The 17,675-nt window shown below is 38.0% G+C and overlaps 1 protein-coding gene across 3 annotated transcripts in view; it reads right to left on the bottom strand.

Moving 5' to 3' along the window:
* Map2k4 (mitogen-activated protein kinase kinase 4) overlaps positions 1-17,675 on the bottom strand; it is a 96,862-nt gene that overhangs the window by 64,398 nt on the left and 14,789 nt on the right. For all 3 annotated transcript variants that reach the window (XM_034505680.2, XM_034505684.2, XM_034505682.2), the window contains one exon: positions 6,261-6,363. In XM_034505680.2, coding sequence (XP_034361571.1) covers positions 6,261-6,363 — 103 coding nt within the window. The remainder of the gene's footprint in view (positions 1-6,260; positions 6,364-17,675) is intronic.

Here is a 17,675-nt window from a genome sequence, read left to right as displayed (position 1 = left end):
TTCATCTGAAATCAAGCTGTCAGAAAAGTTACTTTTAACTTAAAAGAGAATATACATGCACACATATATGTATATGTAGCTCACCATTCTAATTCAGACATTTAAGTGCCTGAACATCCTGTATTTATAAAACTGTATAAACAAAAAGGTTTAATCTTAAATACACTTTAGAAATTATAGTTTTAGATCTATTTGATAGGATTTTAAAGGGTGTTTCTATCATTTTTATATATAAATAACAGTGTAATACTTAAAATTATGCATCCCCTTCTATATATGTTTTAATAAATTTATAGGTAAGAAATTATAATTAAGTAGCTATGACTTTATCCAAAGAGAATTGGTGACAATATAAATAAAAGTACTGTTTGCATCCATAATGAATTTAAGAGAAGTAAATTTGGAACTAAAGACTATGGCTCTAGAACACCTGTGAAGACTGGGTGACATGTTCCCTAGGTATGCGAATGCCTATGGTACTGAGCACAATCCTTTTGATCTTATTACTAGTTTTTGTTTTTGTTTTGTTATTGTTAAATGAAAAATACTCTAAAAGGATGGTTCTGAGAGTTCTATAATGTACAAAGATGTCTGAGAACCTAAAAAATACAAGGTATTCAATAAATATTAGTTGCCCTAAATCAAAAATAACAACTTTTGTAAGTAGACAGTGATTATATTTAATCATATATCACTTTGTTTCTTTAAGATAACAGAGCTAATTAGTCTTTAACTGTGTTAGCTAATGTAAAAATGCATTATTATTTTTATTAGGTAACTATGAAGGAAAACATCTGAAATTAAGTATCCCTATGTTACATTTTGCAAATAAACAATTTAAAATAGGTCATACAAATGGAAGAAAAAAAACCTTATTTAAGAATAAAGGTCATCACTCCCGGCCAGTAGCATGGGTTTCTTCCAGTCTGTGCTGGTGCCCTAAGCAGACCTTGAGCGTCAGCTCTGTATGCAATCCCCCAATCCCCCAAAACCCAGAAGAAGCTAGACTCCCAAGAGCTTTAACATGCCCTGGATCTAAGGTGAGGAGGCAGCAAAACCTGCCCCAAAAGGTAACTGTGACCCATGGGAACCCAGGAACTCACTCCAGGCCAGTGGCACAGCATGGGTTCCTTAGTGTCTGCACGAGTGCCCTGAGCAGACCTTGAGCATCAGCTCTGCACCCAATCCCATGAAACCCAGAGGATGCTGGACTCCCAGGAACTCTAACACACCCAGGAACATAAGATCAGAGGATCACAGGATCTCAGGAGCTTAGTCACACCAGACTTTCAGGTCACACCAGAGGGAGCCTGACTCCCAGGAGCTCTTACATCCAGAACCACAGGATCACAAGATCACAGGATCACAGAAACAGCTGGACTCTGAGGGGTTCTGACACAACCAAAATAACAGGAAAGACAGGCTCCAGTCAAAGACAGTGACTGAAGGTAACATTAGAGATAACCAGATGGCGAAAGGCAAGCACAAGAACATAAGCAACAGAAACCAAGGTTACTTGGCATCATCAGAACCTAGTTCTCCCACCATAGCAAATCCTGAATACCCCATCACACTGGAAAAGCAGGATTCAGATTTAAAATCACTTCTCATGATGATGATAGAGGACTTTAAGAAGGACAGAAATAACTCCCTCAAAGAAATACAGGAGAACACAGATAAACAGGTAGAAACCCTTACAAAGGAAACACAAAAATCACTTAAAGAATTATAAGAAAACACAACCAAACAGGTGAAGGTATTGAACAAAACCATCCAGGACATAAAAATGGAAGTAGAAACAAATCACAAAGGGAGACTACACTGGAGATAGAAAACTTAGGAAAGAGATCAGGAGACATATATGCAAGCATCACCAACAGTATATGCAAGAGAGAGAAGAGAGAATCTCCGTTGTAGAAGATACCACAGAAAATATTGACACAACTGTCAAAAAAAATTCAAAATGTAAAAAGCTCCTAACCCAAAATACCCAGGAAATCCAGGACACAATGAGGAAACCCAAACCTGAGGATAATAGGTATAGATCAGAGTCACTATTCCCAACTTAAAGGGCCAATAAATATCTTCAACAAAACTATAGAAGAAAATTTCCTTAACCTAAAGAAAGAGATGCCTATGAACATACAAGAAGCCTACAGAACTCCAAATAGACTAGACCAGAAAAGAAATTCCTCCCATCACATAATAATCAAAACACCAAATGCACAAAACAAAGAAAGAATATTAAAAGCAGTAAGGGGAAAAGATCAAGTAAAGGCAGACCTATCAGAATTACACCAGATTTCTTACCAGTGACTATAAAAGCCAGAAGATCCTGGACAGGCTCAGATAATTTGGTCATGCTGACAAGCCCTTAGAAAAAATGATCATGGGAGTGATCACAGGACTTTGTTTATTGCCTTGCTTGTTCTTTGACTATTTGTGTTTATTGTCTTGCTTGTTCCTGGACTATTTGCATCTATTATATTGCTTGTTCCTCAACCTAGAACTGACCTTAATACTTGCATGTAATTAAATTGGTATAAAAGAAAAAGGGAGAGGAGGGATGGGATGGGGGTTTATTGGGGGGGGATAGGAAAGGAGATGACATCTGAAATGTAAATAAATAAAATATCCAAAAACAAAGAATAAAGGTCATTCTAATGTCCTATTTAAAGTTATAATTTTTATGAGTAATACAAGTATCTAGCCATGTTTCTTTAAACTTAATAGTCTAAAGTAAGTATTTAGGATATTTTCTTGATTTGGCCCAAATCAACTGAGGATTTTTTCAATCTAACCCAACTGATCTCTAAAGTTTTATCTACAGATTCTGACCTGCTTCACTTTTTATTTGGACTATTACAAGAGTCTCTTAGTTAATCATGTATATATCCTTATCTTCAGTATGTATATAGGCCATAGAGCGCCGGGCGGTGGTGGCACATGCCTTTAATCCCAGCACTTGGGAGGCAGAGGCAGGTGGATTTCTGAGTTTCAGGCCAGCCTGGTCTACAGAGTGAGTTTCAGGACAGCCAGGGCTATACAGAGAAACTCTGTCTAGAAAAACAAAAAAACAAAAACAAACAAACAAACAAAACAAAACAACAAACAAAAGCCATAGAGCTTGGTTTTCACTACAAAAGATCAAACTCAGGAAGCATCAGTGATGTTCAGTATGGGGTCAATCTCAAAGCCTATTTTAAACCCTAAGACATCAGAAGTCACAGAGCCTTGAATGATGCCAAGAAAACATGAGCCCTCTTTGCTTCAGGAGTGACCTAAGGCTGTTTACTCTGGAGAAACTGTACCAAAGGCACTAGCACAGGGGAGAAACACAGTAAAAGTCTGTAATAGAGATAAAGCTTACCTTTTGCCCAGTTTGAATCCCATGCATAAACCTTACTTCCACAATATAATCTACTCTCTGCCTATTAACAGGGAAGACACAGAGACAGACTAGAGGAGATCAGAAGTATCCTTAGGCTGCTTGGGGAATGCAGACAGAGCTTCTCCCACCTCCAGCTAAGAAGTTCTTTGTCTTTCAGACTGTCAACTTTGAACATGAAGTAAAGCAAATACTTCCAAAAGAAATTAATTATCTCACTCGTCCCACCAAACTCTTCACCTTTCCCACTCTCTCCCTCAATTCACCAAATGAAATAGAGAACATCGGTATTCTAAGTCAGGCTTGGACTGCACACCACAGTCGAGGGACTCACAAGCCAGAGTTAGTGATAACAGTGCATTGAAACTAGCACTTAGTTTCCACCTACTGCTCATATCTACAGAAAAGGTTAAAAACCAAAGTTTCCTAGGCATGCCGGCCCATACCTATAATCTCAGTACTCAGGAAGCTGAAGTAGAGAGAATATTGTCAGTTAGAGGCCAGCCTGAACTAGAGTGGAAGACAAAGTTTCTACAATTTACTCAGGTCTAAATGGCCTTTTCAGTGAAGCTTTACAGAAGAAGTGCATTACAGAATGCAGAATACTGGTGATTAAAACAGGACTTTAAAATGGAATCTTTTTCCAGTATTTCAAACAAAGGTAAATGAGGCATTAGTCTAAACAAAGGCTCTGAATTTAAAATGTGGCTTCCAGTGCTTAAGCCCCAAACATATCAACTCATTTATTTAAGTAAATGTACAAGTATTGTGTGTGTGTGTGTGTGTGTGTGTGTGTGTGTGTGTGTGTGTGTGTATGTGTGTATTTCACCTCCATGTATGTATGTGCACCCAGTACACACATAGGCCAGAAGAGGGTGTCAGATTCCATGGCACTAGAGTTTCAGATGACTGTGAAACACCATGTGTATGGTGGGGATGAAGCCAATTCCTCTGAAAGAGCAACCCATGTTAACCCATGTTAACGGCTGAGCCATCTCTCTTGTCCCATTTCCAAGTTAACTTTTAAACTTGCTTTTCCCTGTTGAATAACTGTACTGTGTTTTAGCAATATCTGTTCCAATTGTAAACAATTTTGTTCCAAGAACATCAACCATTACTCACCATGATAAAGGCAAAGAACGTAACAATAGCGTATCTACTTCTCCAGTTTACACACTAAATAGGATTTCAGCACATGTCTGCTCCACAAGCCCCTGGAGTGTGTGAAAGACTTAAGAGTGTCTGGTATAATGAAACTCTGACAGAAATACAGAAAGGGTCATACCATTTTTTTTCCTTTAACCTATTTTTCTTTATAAATGTAGAAGGGTCTCTAATATATGACTATTTTTTCATAATCTGGAAATATATAGTTTTAATTTATGGTAATTAAAGCCTAATATTTCCTAAAGAGGTGATCTCTTTATCCTTCAAGGATTCAAATGGGAAGGGGAAGAAGGAGAAGGGAAACAGGAAAGAGGGAGCAGGTCTTACACCCTCTTGCTTTACATGTCAAGCATGTGATGATCAGCTGGTAACTGGAACAGTAAAATGGAATATGCTTATGGATTTACTTTGGAATAGTTTTCACCAAAATGCTAGAAAATGAGGAAAGAACACTGCTTGGTGCTAGAGTATTGTCTGGTTAGGTACTGGGCTTTCTTGCTCAATATAAGCCTTGTTTCATGTTTCAGAAGGAAAAAGACTGAGACTCATAGCCCCCTCCATCCTCTTACCAGTCCTATCCTTATAAGTCCCTCCCCCCATCTTCCCCTCTCCTTCTCCTCAGAGAAGGGGAGCGTCCCCCTTAGGTACCACTCCAAGCTGGGGCATCTATTCCCAGAAGAACTAAGCACATCCTCTCCCACTGAACTCTTAAGAAAACTTAACCATGAGTGGATAGCTTTCCCAGACAAATAAGGTATCCTTCATTCTAAGGTTACTTACGAAACCCTAAATATATATACACACACACTCCTCACTTGTACACATTACTACTGCAAAAATAAAGTATTTCAGTCATGCCTGTCAAAGGTGACACTGCACCTACTTGTTACTGTTTACAAATACAAGGCATACCTAAGTTCAAAAGGAGAGGAACCAACAGCCATGTCTCTTTGAGAACACTAGAGATATCTGAAGTCTAATAAAGCCTGAATCCAGGCATTGAGAAATTAGTTTTAAAACATAAGATACTCTGTTTCTAGGTTTGTACCTATAACATTCACTGCTTGCTCTTTGCATCTCAATACTAGGACTAAATGAAAATACATATGAATAAAAAGTAAAGTCACTGGCTCTCATGATCAGGAAATTTTGGAGAAAGAGATTACTATTTCATATACCACACCACTTAGTCTAAAGGTTTCAGTAAATTATTATTCTCAAGTTATTAGTTAAAATCAACTAACACATTTCTACTATTTTCAGTAAGATATACTATCATAACTATCTTTTTACTTAAAACATTAACTAAAAACAGATGACATGTGTATACTAACTTGAACACAACTTTGATTTGCCACATGAGTTTTCAAGGAAAGAGAATTTACATTCCCACTAAGTGGACAGTGGGGGCTGACAGTGAGAAGACAGGTGCATTCCTAAATACAACCTGAGCTTTACCTGAAACCCAAAGTTAATTTTAAAATATATAAGTGAACCTGGGGGTCTTTGGCACTATTTTCCCCAAGTAAATATTTAAAGAAAAAAATTGTGTTCATTAATTTAAGAGTACAGAATCAGAAACTGTCTATTTAAGTTCAAAGAGTAACATTTTAAATTATCTTAAGAAAAGAGAAATATCAGCCCCTTGGTTTGCTTACAATGGGGCAGTCAGAAAGTTCTGCATTTAGTCACTGAGAGTACTCACATGTGTGGGTTCTGGACTCCTGTAGTATTAGGATTCAGAGTAAACCGTGCTGTTGATTTGACAGGTGGATTTGCAAAATTCAACTTCAGTGCTTTGCGTTTACCTGAGAAATGATGAACAAAGTGAAAGTTTCAAATACCAACTACAGACACATACAAATTGTAATGATTAAATTTAATTAATTTTTAACATTCAAGTACTATAAAACCGGTATTACTTTGAAGGTATGAGAAATTCAGTGAAAGACAGAGAAACCTGCCTCAATAAATCTTACTCAATATAGAACAATGTTTGAAAAAGTACCAAATATCTTAAAATTTAAAAAAAAAAAAAAAAAAACAAAAGTTAACTTATGCCCACTCCCCACAAGTCACTCTTTGTGTGGTAGAGTATCAGATGATGGTCAGTGCTTCCAGTTTACAGTGTCCAGAAATGTAACACTTTGAAGGAAAAGAACCTGTCGCTGTAGAATCACTTATCCCAAGGGGAGTTCAATCATTACATACTGTTAAAAGCCAAAATGTCTTCAGTTTAACAGAAATCCCCTTCCTTCAAATACAGTATAAATGCTGAATGACAAATCTGAAGCATTCTGCAGCTGTAAGAGGAAAATTATCACAGTACAGTCTACTTCAAGTTAGCAACAGGTATGCCAATAATAATTTCCTCGAAGCAATTTCTTTGGGCTTAAAAGCAAGGAAGTATCAGCATTTTTTAATATAAAACTAAACTGTATTTATTACTTAAAAAAATCAGAAAATTCAGAGATATTGAGTTTTTAAAATTATAAGCATACATGTAATATATAGTATTTTCAAAAGATGTGTATCCAATTATCACTCTAATTACCCCAAATAAACAATGCATTAACTTCTGCTGCAAACTCTCCCTAAACAAAGACAGATATACGCTTTATATCAAAATCTCAGTCAGGCCATGGTACTGCTTCAACGTGCTTTCCTTGTTAGTCATATTTCTTTCTGGGTCAATAAATCACATGAATCACTTCTTTAGGGTTTCTACAAATGATCTGTAACAGAAAAGGTTTTCACTTGTTCTGGTTTCGTGTTCCTATTAAGGATACTGTTTCCAGCACTTCTAACTCCAGAGTGTTTTATACACACATTTTGCTACTCAGCTAATCTCTGCAATCAATACTTCCCACCACAGTAAATTCTAAAGCTATATTAGAGCACACCAACTACAGATATGAGATTGGGGAATGGAACAAGGGAATGTCCTGAGAGTACACACCTGCTATGCAGTCCTGAGGGATGGGCCTTTCTAGAAGATAAGGGGGATATTGGGAATAGCCACTTTCAGACATAAGGTTGGTACAGGAGTTTTCCTCATGGTTTGAGGTTTGCTGTTGCATGTATCAAAATTTTACTTTTAAAATGCTTCCATCTGACTTAACTAGGACATTCAAATTACATTCAAAAGGTACTCTGTGTATAAAAACATCAGATTCAATTTTAAAGCCATGTGTTGGGGAAGAGGTTGGGGGACAAGATGGTTTTCTTGTTTGTATTTAATATAGGGTCCCACATAGCCCACCTGGTCCCAAATTTACCATGTATCTGAAAAATAACCTTGATGTGTTAACTTTCCTGTCTCTACCTCCTGTGTGACTGCTGGAATTATAGACATACTTTACCACCCACAGTTTAAAACTTTTAAAATTAAAATCAAAATATGGAAAAATCATTTGGACAAAGAATCAAGGTATAGAATTAGGAAAGGTTTTTTTTTTTTTTTTTTTTTTTTTTTTTTTTTTTTTTTTTTTTACTAACTACATATCTGATAGAGGGCTAATATCCAAAATATATAAAGAACACAAAAATACGAACATCAAGAAAAAAAATCTCATAAAAATGGGGTACTATCTAAACAGAATTCTCAAAAGAGAAACTGCAAAAGGCTGGGAAGCTCTTAATAAGATGTTCAACATCCTTGGTCATCAGAGAAATGAAAATCAAAACTACTTTGAGATTTCAATGATTTGGGTCATTCATCCCAGTAAAAATGACTAAGATAATAGGGGAGAAAAAAGAAGACAGCTTGTGCTGATGAGGGTATCCTCATCACACTGATGCGGGTATGCACATTACACTGATGAGGGTATGCACATTACACTGATGAGGGTATGCACATCACACTGATGCGGGTATCCTCATCACACTGATGCGGGTATGCACATCACACTGATGCGGGTATCCTCATCACACTGATGAGGGTATCCTCATCACACTGATGCGGGTATCCTCATCACACTGATGCGGGTATCCTCATCACACTGATGAGGGTATGCACATCACACTGATGAGGGTATCCTCATCACACTGATGCGGGTATCCTCATCACACTGATGAGGTTATCCTCATCACACTGATGAGGTTATCCTCATCACAGTGATGAGGGTATGCACATCACACTGATGAGGGTATGCACATTGCTGGTGGGAGTGTATGGCCACTGTAGAAATCAGTGTGCTTCAGAAACATGGGACTTGATCTACTTCAATCTCCAGCCATACCACCCTTAGGTATACACTCAAAGGATCCTGCTACAGACACATGCTCAGTCATGTTCACTGTTCCTCTATTTATACAAGCCAGAAATTAGAAACAACCTAGATGCCTGTCAATGTATGAACAAAAAAAGAAAATGTGGTACCTTTATACAATAGAATATTATTCAGCCATTAAAAAATAAAATCATGAAATCTGCAGGTAAATGAACAAAATTTTACAAAAACATCCTGAATAAGTTAACTAAGACACAGAAATACAAATATAGCATGTATTCACTTATATGTAGTTGTTAGCTATGAAGTTGATAACCAAGCTACAATTCATAGAACAAGAGGCTAGGTAGAGAATAAGGGTCAGAGGGAGGGATAGATCTCCCTAGGAAGAATACATAGAATAGATAGCTATGGATGGACAAAGAAGGAAGAAGGGAAAAAGAAGACCAGACAGGAAAGGGGATGGAAGAAAGGGGGACAAGGAAGGGAATACAGGGACAGACAGTTAAACTAAGAGCTATTTGAGAGTTCATATGAAAACCTAATAGAGTAGAAGCAAACACACACACACACACACACACAGAGAGAGAGAGAGAGAGAGAGAGAGAGAGAGAGAGAGAGAGAGAGAAATCTAAATAAAATGGCCATATAGCAAGGGAAACGGAGCCCCAACTCTCATCACCAAATGAAGCTTCCAATACCAGGAATGGGTTAAAGCTAATCAGGTTCTTGGCAAAGAGGTCTGCATGGGAATCACCAAACAATCCAAGGCTATTGGTGGCTTTCTACAAACTAACAGTAAGGCCCTATGTCTGAGGACAACACCTACACAACTCACTGAAAACAGAGAAGTTGAGCTGGTGTCTACCTAGAGCCTTCATCCCTATGGACTAGTATCCATGGCACTGGAAGGCATTCTGCATGCTACCAAAGGAGAGAGGGAAACACCAGGGTCTACAAGAGTGACCCTGCAAGATATGCTGGCACAATAGTAGCACAAAGCTTGTGGGAACCAACCGATACCAGCTTTGATTTAAGGCCTACTCCGTGGGATGGAACCCATTCCCAATGCTACTTGGGTGTCCAAGAACCTGAGACTAGATAGGCCAGAGAGCTAGGAGAAAACCAAATACTACTGTTCTGCTAATGGAACGTAAGAATAAAATGCCTCCTAATGACATTCACTATATTCATAGATCCATGCCTGGCTCAGCCATCATCAGAGAAGCTTCCTCATGCAACAGACGGGGACAAATACAGAGACCTACAACTTCCCTGTAAGGGAGGTCTCCATCAAATCCCTCACCTCAGAGACTAGGGAACTCTGTGGAAGAGGAGGTATAAAGAGTATAAGACCCAGAGCACACCAAGGAATCAAGGCCTTCTAGTCACAACAGGACTGGGATACACCTGAACTCACAGAGTCTGTGACAACATGCACAGGGCCTACTCAAGTCTGTACCACATAAGGTCCTGGGCTGAAGTGAGAAGTGGACACACACTTTATCCCTAACTGAGAAGCTATTTCCAATTGATAGCTACTTCCAAATGAAAAGTTAATTTTCTCCAAGTACTGGGGAAAGTACTCTGAAGGGCAGGGCCCATGCTCAGCAGTAAAAGGAGCTCATTCCAAAGAAGGCATCTTTAGAGGGTCTTTGTCTTGTAATGTTAAGTCAGGAAGCATTTCAATTTTTGTTTTGACCTTACAGGCCCTATGTGTATATATTGTATTTTCTGGTTTGGGGTTTTTAAGAGTGTGTGAACATGTGTGTTTCTGCATCTATATGTGTTTCTGTGTTTTTTTTTTTTGTTTGTTTGTTTTTTTCTTGTTTGGTTGTTTTGTCACATTCTGACTTGCTTGTTTTTGATGAATTGTATTGTACTGAATTGTATTGCATTGTACTGTACTGTATTGCATTGTATTGTTATTTAGATTAACCTTCAGCACGCTGTCACCATAACTGTAAACTGGTTCAAAAGGCAGCAGGTAGCAAACATCTCAAAATATCCTTGACCAACCTTTCACTCTATTTCTACAAATCTATGCTAAGGATATTAAAAATTATACAAACAAATGGTTCAAAGCAGTGATAGTTACACCGTATTACTTACAAAAAACTGTGCCACATCCACAACTGAAATATTATTGTCAAAAAAGAAATACCATTAAAAACCCTATTGGACCACCAAAAGAGACACTTGCTATCCAGCCTTACAAAACAAGTTTAATTCTCAGAAACCACATGGTGGAAGGAGAGATTCCTCTAACCTCTACATGCTCACTATGGGATCCACTGGTGTGTGGATGTACATGTGTATACACACACATATATATACACACACACACACACACACACCACACTCAAAAATATCATATCAATTGAAGGTGCTAGAATTATAAATTCCCCTCCTTTTTAAATATTTTGCTTCAGAAGGCTGAGAAGGTGGTTTGTTCAATACAACATGTCATGGAAGCACAGAGACCTAAGTTTGATCTTCAAAATATGTAACAGTCTGGCAAAATGGCACACACTTGTACCCCAGCACCAGGGAGGCAGAGAGAAGATGATGCTTGCTAGCCAAATAGCTTGGCCTACTTATGTTTACATCAATGAGAAACTCTGGCATAAGAAAGGAAGTAGATGGGACCTGGGAAACAACACCTGAAGCTGACTTCCAGCCTCCACATGCACAAGTAAATACGTGGAGATATACATGTACACACATGCACAAACATACATATCAAAATCTTGTTTCAGTTTTTCTATATGCAGTACTTATTGTTTCTGTTTTAAATTATAGTGGCCTTGTCACTTATTCTAAATCTTTCTAAAAGAGAACAGCCAGTTCTCTACACTCAGTCATACTGAAGCCTAGAGAACAAGTTGGGCTTTTAAAGTCCTCAAAAATACAAACATACACATTTTCATATAACTGCTAGAACAACCTGAATATTTATGTTCTTTTGTTTGTCATATTTCACAGTGTGTCTCTGGTTGGATCTGGTTACACTGTAATCGTTAATGTAACAGAAACATGTTACCCAACACTAACTGGCAGCCCTAATGCCCAGTAGTAATGGTTCTGTAGCACCGGATCAAACCTAGCGCTTTGCATAATGGAAAGAGGGGGCTGTACCAATGAGCTCTACTCTACATATCTCCTCACAGAAAACATGTAGCCACAGAACTCTTCATAGTGAGCACTTAGCACCTTAACCACATTTCTTACTATTCTATCAGTATTTTTTTGATCAACATTGTAAAACTGTATATGCCATGATGGGATAAAAATATTGGTTCAATGCAATAAAGAAAAAGCAGACTGTTCCTGGCTAAAGCACACTGGCCTGCAGCTCCACGGAGTCCAGGTAACAGGGCTAAGACCTGCATGTAGCTGGCAGGTAAATTAGTCACAGCAGCACATAAGCTAAGAAGCCACCAAAACCCACCAGCTCTGACTTTTCCTCCTTAGGATGTCTGCTTAGTATAATATTATTAACCATATAAGAAAGTCAGATTCTTGTCAAAAGCAAATGTGATCCACTTTCCTTATCTACCCAATTACCACAGGGATTCCCACCAGTCATTAAGTAATTAACTCTTCTGGACTTCCCAATTCTACAAGAACTTCATTAGCAAACAGTAGGATAAAGGAAGCTTTAAGATGTAGACAATTTCACAGTTAAAACACTATTTGCTCAAGGGAAGAAAGCACAGTCTAATTTAAATTAAAATCTAACAGTGTTATTACCAAGGCAAAAGAGAGGTGGGAAAGGAGCAGCTCAACTGCACAAACTGAGTATTGCATATGCACAAACAGTTACCACAGTACTAGTCTAGCTCCTTCCACAATGTGAATACCTTCTTCTGACCCTTATTAAATGTCTCCTGTCTCAGTCACTGTTCCATTTCTGTGGAGAGATACCATGGCCAAGGCAAATAAAAGCAGGCAAGCATTGGGGGCTTGCTGGCAGTTTCAGAGGTTTAGTCCATTATCACTATGACAGAGTGCATGGCAGCACATATGTCACTGGGGCAGTAACTGAGTTACATCCTGATCAGATAGATATAGACAGATAGATGGATGGACTAACAGACAGACAGAGAAAGACACAGACTCTGACTAGGCCTGGCATCGACTTTTAAAACCTTAAAACCCACCCCCCAGTGACATGATTCCTCTAGCAAGACCACACCTTTTAGTCCTTCTTAACTAGTGTTTCTCCCTGGTAACTAAACATTTGAACATATTAGCCTACAGAGGCCTTTCTTATTCAAGTCACTACATCTTCCAAGTTTAAAATCGTCAAGATGTAAATAAGACTTTCATATCTTAGTGGACAGAATTAAGCACTTTTGTTGCCCATAAATGCATTCTAGGAATTGGTGTTTTTGAAAAGGTTAGACTACATTAAAAATAGCAGGAGTAAATGGCACTCTAAGAGGCCACGCTGCACCCGACCTGCTTCATGTACACATAGTACACAAACAGACCTTGACTGACATGCTTCTTTTTGTCACACGCCCCCTTAAGCCCCAAGAAGGAAAAGCAAAAGATTAAGGCAGTTTCAGAACATTGTGGGGGGCACACTTTGTACTTCAAAGTCAGCATGCTGCTCAGAGTATTAAGAAGCGCCTAACAGTGTTACTGTTGAACAGTTAATGACACCTGCTGGCACTAGACAAAGAGAAAATAAGAAAACTGAAAAAGCTAGTCTCTTGACTCAGAAGAACCAGGGTTGTACATGCACTGTTCAGCTTGTTCCAATAATGTCTTTTCAGTTTAGTGACTTTTGATTTGATTTAGGAACTAAAAGTTTGGGGGGGGGGGGGGTTGTTGTTGTTGTTTTGTTTTTAAATTAGGGGACAGAACACCTGATTAAGGAGCAGGCCAGGGTGGTGAGACTCTGCTCAATAAATACTACTACTACTTCCTCCTCCTCTTTTTCCTCCTCTTCTCCTCCTCTTCTTCTTCCTCATCGTCAACAACATCAACATCTACTCTTTCCAACTCATTCCCTGTATGTATGCATGTTCACTTTCTAAAACTATATGGTTCTTCAAAGGAAGCTCTAGCTTTATTTCAGTTTTAAAGTCTCTAGCACTCAGACACAGCTGCATATAGACCTCAATCAAACAGAAAATACTGTTATGGGGATCGCTCTGCTCTAAAGGGGAGATATACTTGTCTACACTTTGTCCTCACTTCTGGTTAATGCTTGCTTGGTAGTCCCACCTGGTAAGAAGATCAATACCAAGATAACAGTTTCTGGTGGACAGCCTACCTCCTTGGAAATGTTTGTCTGAATTTGGAAAACAATCAAAAAACCATGTAGTAAGAATTCTAGCATTTACCACACCTTATTTAAAAACCCCATCCTCCATCTGTGAGCAAACATGAAAGCTCTGACTAGGAACACAGCCGAGACAGGCCTCTAGAACATCACTTCTGTTTTCATCCACCTGGCCACACAAGCTCTGAAAAACATCTCGTTGCTGTCAGTAATATCAACTGGCACATGAAGGAAAACTCTGTGAATCCCACTTAAACACTTTCCTTCTTCAAAAATAGCACAGACTTAAATGTAATGACCATTAGAAATCTTCCTTCTAGCAACAAAAATAATTTTTATAGAGTTCATGTTCTAACAACTTCCAAGGTCACAGATAATTAGGCAAGACCTCGGTGATAGCATGTTACAGAGGGAGCAGACTTCACTCTGCCCATACACCACAAATATTTTACTGCGGCTTTACCACAGAAGGGTTTGTGTTCCAAGGAGGACTGTATCCTGACATCACGGTTCCAGACAACATGACAAATACACTAAAGATCAGTCTCTACAGCGTATGGGCCAGGTCTACAAAAATCTCTTGTCAACTAGCTTCACCATCTATATCAATATAAATAAACCATGCTAATACTCAAAAGCAGTAAATGTGTTCATTTTGTTTCCTAAGAAAACCTCAGCTGAAGACAGTAATTTCTAAATGATAAAATTTTAGTCATTAGCTGCAAGACTTTTACTACAGATACTACAAATTTAGAAATGTAATCAGCTAGGGCTGGAGAGGGATATGCAGTTAAGAACACTTACTGCTCTTGCAAAGGACCAAGCTTCAGTTCCTAGCACCCAGTACCTAGCCATATTAGGCAACTCACAGTCACCTATAACTCCAGTTTTTGGGGCTCCAACACCCTCTTCTGGCCTAAAGGCTCCTGCATACATATGGTGCACACACAAACAAGTAGGTATACATACATATACATAAAATAATACAAATAAATAAATCTTTTTTTAAAGAAATGAGTTTTTTTTTTAAAAAAAAAAAAGAAAAAAGAAAAAAAAAGAGGACAATGTAGATTTTATTTTTTCCCCTCTATGATGGTACCCTACCCACCCGCCCACTTCCACCTTCCCTCTCCCCCGGCATTCCCCTATACTGGGGCATCAAACCCCCTCAGGTCCAAGAGCTGCTCCTCCCACTTATATCCAACAAGGCCATCCTATGCCACATATGCAGCTGGAGCCATGGGCCCCTCCATGAGTTTTTAAGCCTTTAGTTTATTTAAAACATGAAGAACTAGTCCTCTCTCCACTACTTTTTCCTGGTTCTCTATAGTACATCAATAAAGCCAAAACAATACCGTTTACAAACACTCTATAATCAGGTCAGAAAACTACGAAGACTGAAAAGATTCAGGAAACATGCTCCCTTCAAAGAAAGGCTCCACAATTAAAGGTATAAAGGTGCATGTTTGTAATCCCAGAACTCAGAAACTGAGGCAGGAGGATCGTAACTTTGAGTTCAAGCCAGACTATAATACATTACAAGATCCTGGCTCAAAAAAAAAAAAAAAAAAAAAAAAAAAAGATGAAAAAAAATAAAGTAAGAAGAATCAGCTAATAGAATGCCTCTCTCCTACATATAAACCTTTCCCCAATACATCAATATGCAGTGTCACCAAAAATGACTACCAATGTAGTCTAATTTCACTTAATACCAAGGGACAACAGTCACCTCTGTAGCACATAGGTTTCTACATAACAGTTTGGTTGGAAACTAAGAGCATTGAACATGTTTGTAATTCCAGCCTGAAAAGGGTGGTTGTAAAATCCCAAGGTCAGCTTGAGCTACAAGCAGTCTGGGTTATGGGTGGAGACATAGGAATCGGAGTGGTAACAGTCTATTGCTATGCAAACATTCCTAAGCAAAACACTTGGACACAAGAAATTTTTAAAGTAAACCAAAATGTAAAAGGCAAAGCTGCAGAAATAATACTGCCAAATTTTCCTGAGAGACCAAGAAGTCTTCTGCTATGGGCTGATAAATACACTGAAATAAAAACTAAATTATTGAGACAGCCTCCTAAATACTCTTGATGTGATTAGCACAGAATTTCAGGTATTTCCTGAGGAAAATCCTATGTTCAAGGATCTGTGACAGAGATCACTCTTGTCCTCTACCCACTGCAAAGTCAGCTGCTTGGCAGATCTTAGGCAAGCTTGATTTCTGTGAAAAAAGATTTTTTTTTTTCAAAAAACATAGTAAGTAAACTTTTGCCTTCACTTCCAGAGACTGGTTTTATAAAGCCAGCAAATTATACTATAAAGTTCATCTATGAAAGACAATAGATGCATTCAAACTTGGTCATAAGTTATAGAAGCCTATTTACAAGAGCAATGGTAGTCTCTTAACATGATTATCCAGTAGGCACTACCTTAAGTTCTGTCATGGAAATGCAGGAACTATACATCTAGAACTTTCACAAAAGTAAAAGTATTTCTCCAAGTAATTTTACATTCAGAAAAAATTCAATGATCCAACAGTATTAGAAGAAATGTAACATAGTTATCATACATTATTTTTGTCTAAAATAAATATATCATCTTAAATATTTATAAAATAAAAAAATCAGACATGCGTAGACTATAATGTATTTAAAAAACATGAGATACAAAGTGAATATTCAAATTCTACCAAAATCTGGACCCCAAATTAAAAGTGGAGTCTTATACTACCTGTACATGTAAATAAACATATGCATATTTCCAGTAAGCTTCTACTAACATAAAACAGGCAACAATAACTGATTTGAATTGTGTTGCAGAAACATAAAGAACAAAAATTGTGCATGTCAAACAATGAGAACATTAATATCTCAGAGCTTCCATTAGTCATGGTCATCTTGGAAAACAACATTCCTGATTGTGATGGAAACTTGGGTATTGCTGCTTCAACTGCACCTTGAAAATGCTGAATTTTCTGTTCTTTGCTACAGCCTCTCCTACAACTACTGTATGATATATACAGTATTGATTAATTGAATATGTTTCCCTAATTCTGAAACATCCTTTGGCACTTCTGGAAAAGTATGAATCAACAGAACAACTACTCAATTGACGTTTTCAAATTCTTAATTTTTAAAGAAATGGTGATTAACAAACTTGTGTTTGCATTCTAAAGCAAACTAGAAGACTGATGCAAACATTAGAATTTTCGCTTTAAATTTTTTAATTTGTAAAATCACAGAAAAAGGTGTTAAGATACAAAGTTTATCCTTATCCTAAAATATAAGCAATGATCTGTACAAAAACAAATGCTGCTGGGTGAAGGCTGGCCACCCATCACTCCTATTCCCTCTTCTCTCCCTGATAGGTGGAGTTTTTGTCCTGAATCCTTCAGAATCAGTCAACATAGACAGCTGTTTGACTCTGAAATAGGTTAGGCCCATAACAGGATCCCTGAGCCTCCAGCTCTCAACAGAAAGCAACAACTGAAAGGGGTATAGTGAAAAGTACCTACAATACCAACTGTTCAGAAGGATGAGGCAGGAAGACCACTTGAGCACCAAGTTCAAGGCCAACTTTGCACCAAAGTGAG

This window comes from Arvicanthis niloticus, chromosome 6, assembly GCF_011762505.2.
Source record: "Arvicanthis niloticus isolate mArvNil1 chromosome 6, mArvNil1.pat.X, whole genome shotgun sequence".
In the NCBI taxonomy this organism is placed as follows: domain Eukaryota; kingdom Metazoa; phylum Chordata; class Mammalia; order Rodentia; family Muridae; genus Arvicanthis; species Arvicanthis niloticus.
This window is presented reverse-complemented; position numbering and strand designations above follow the sequence as displayed.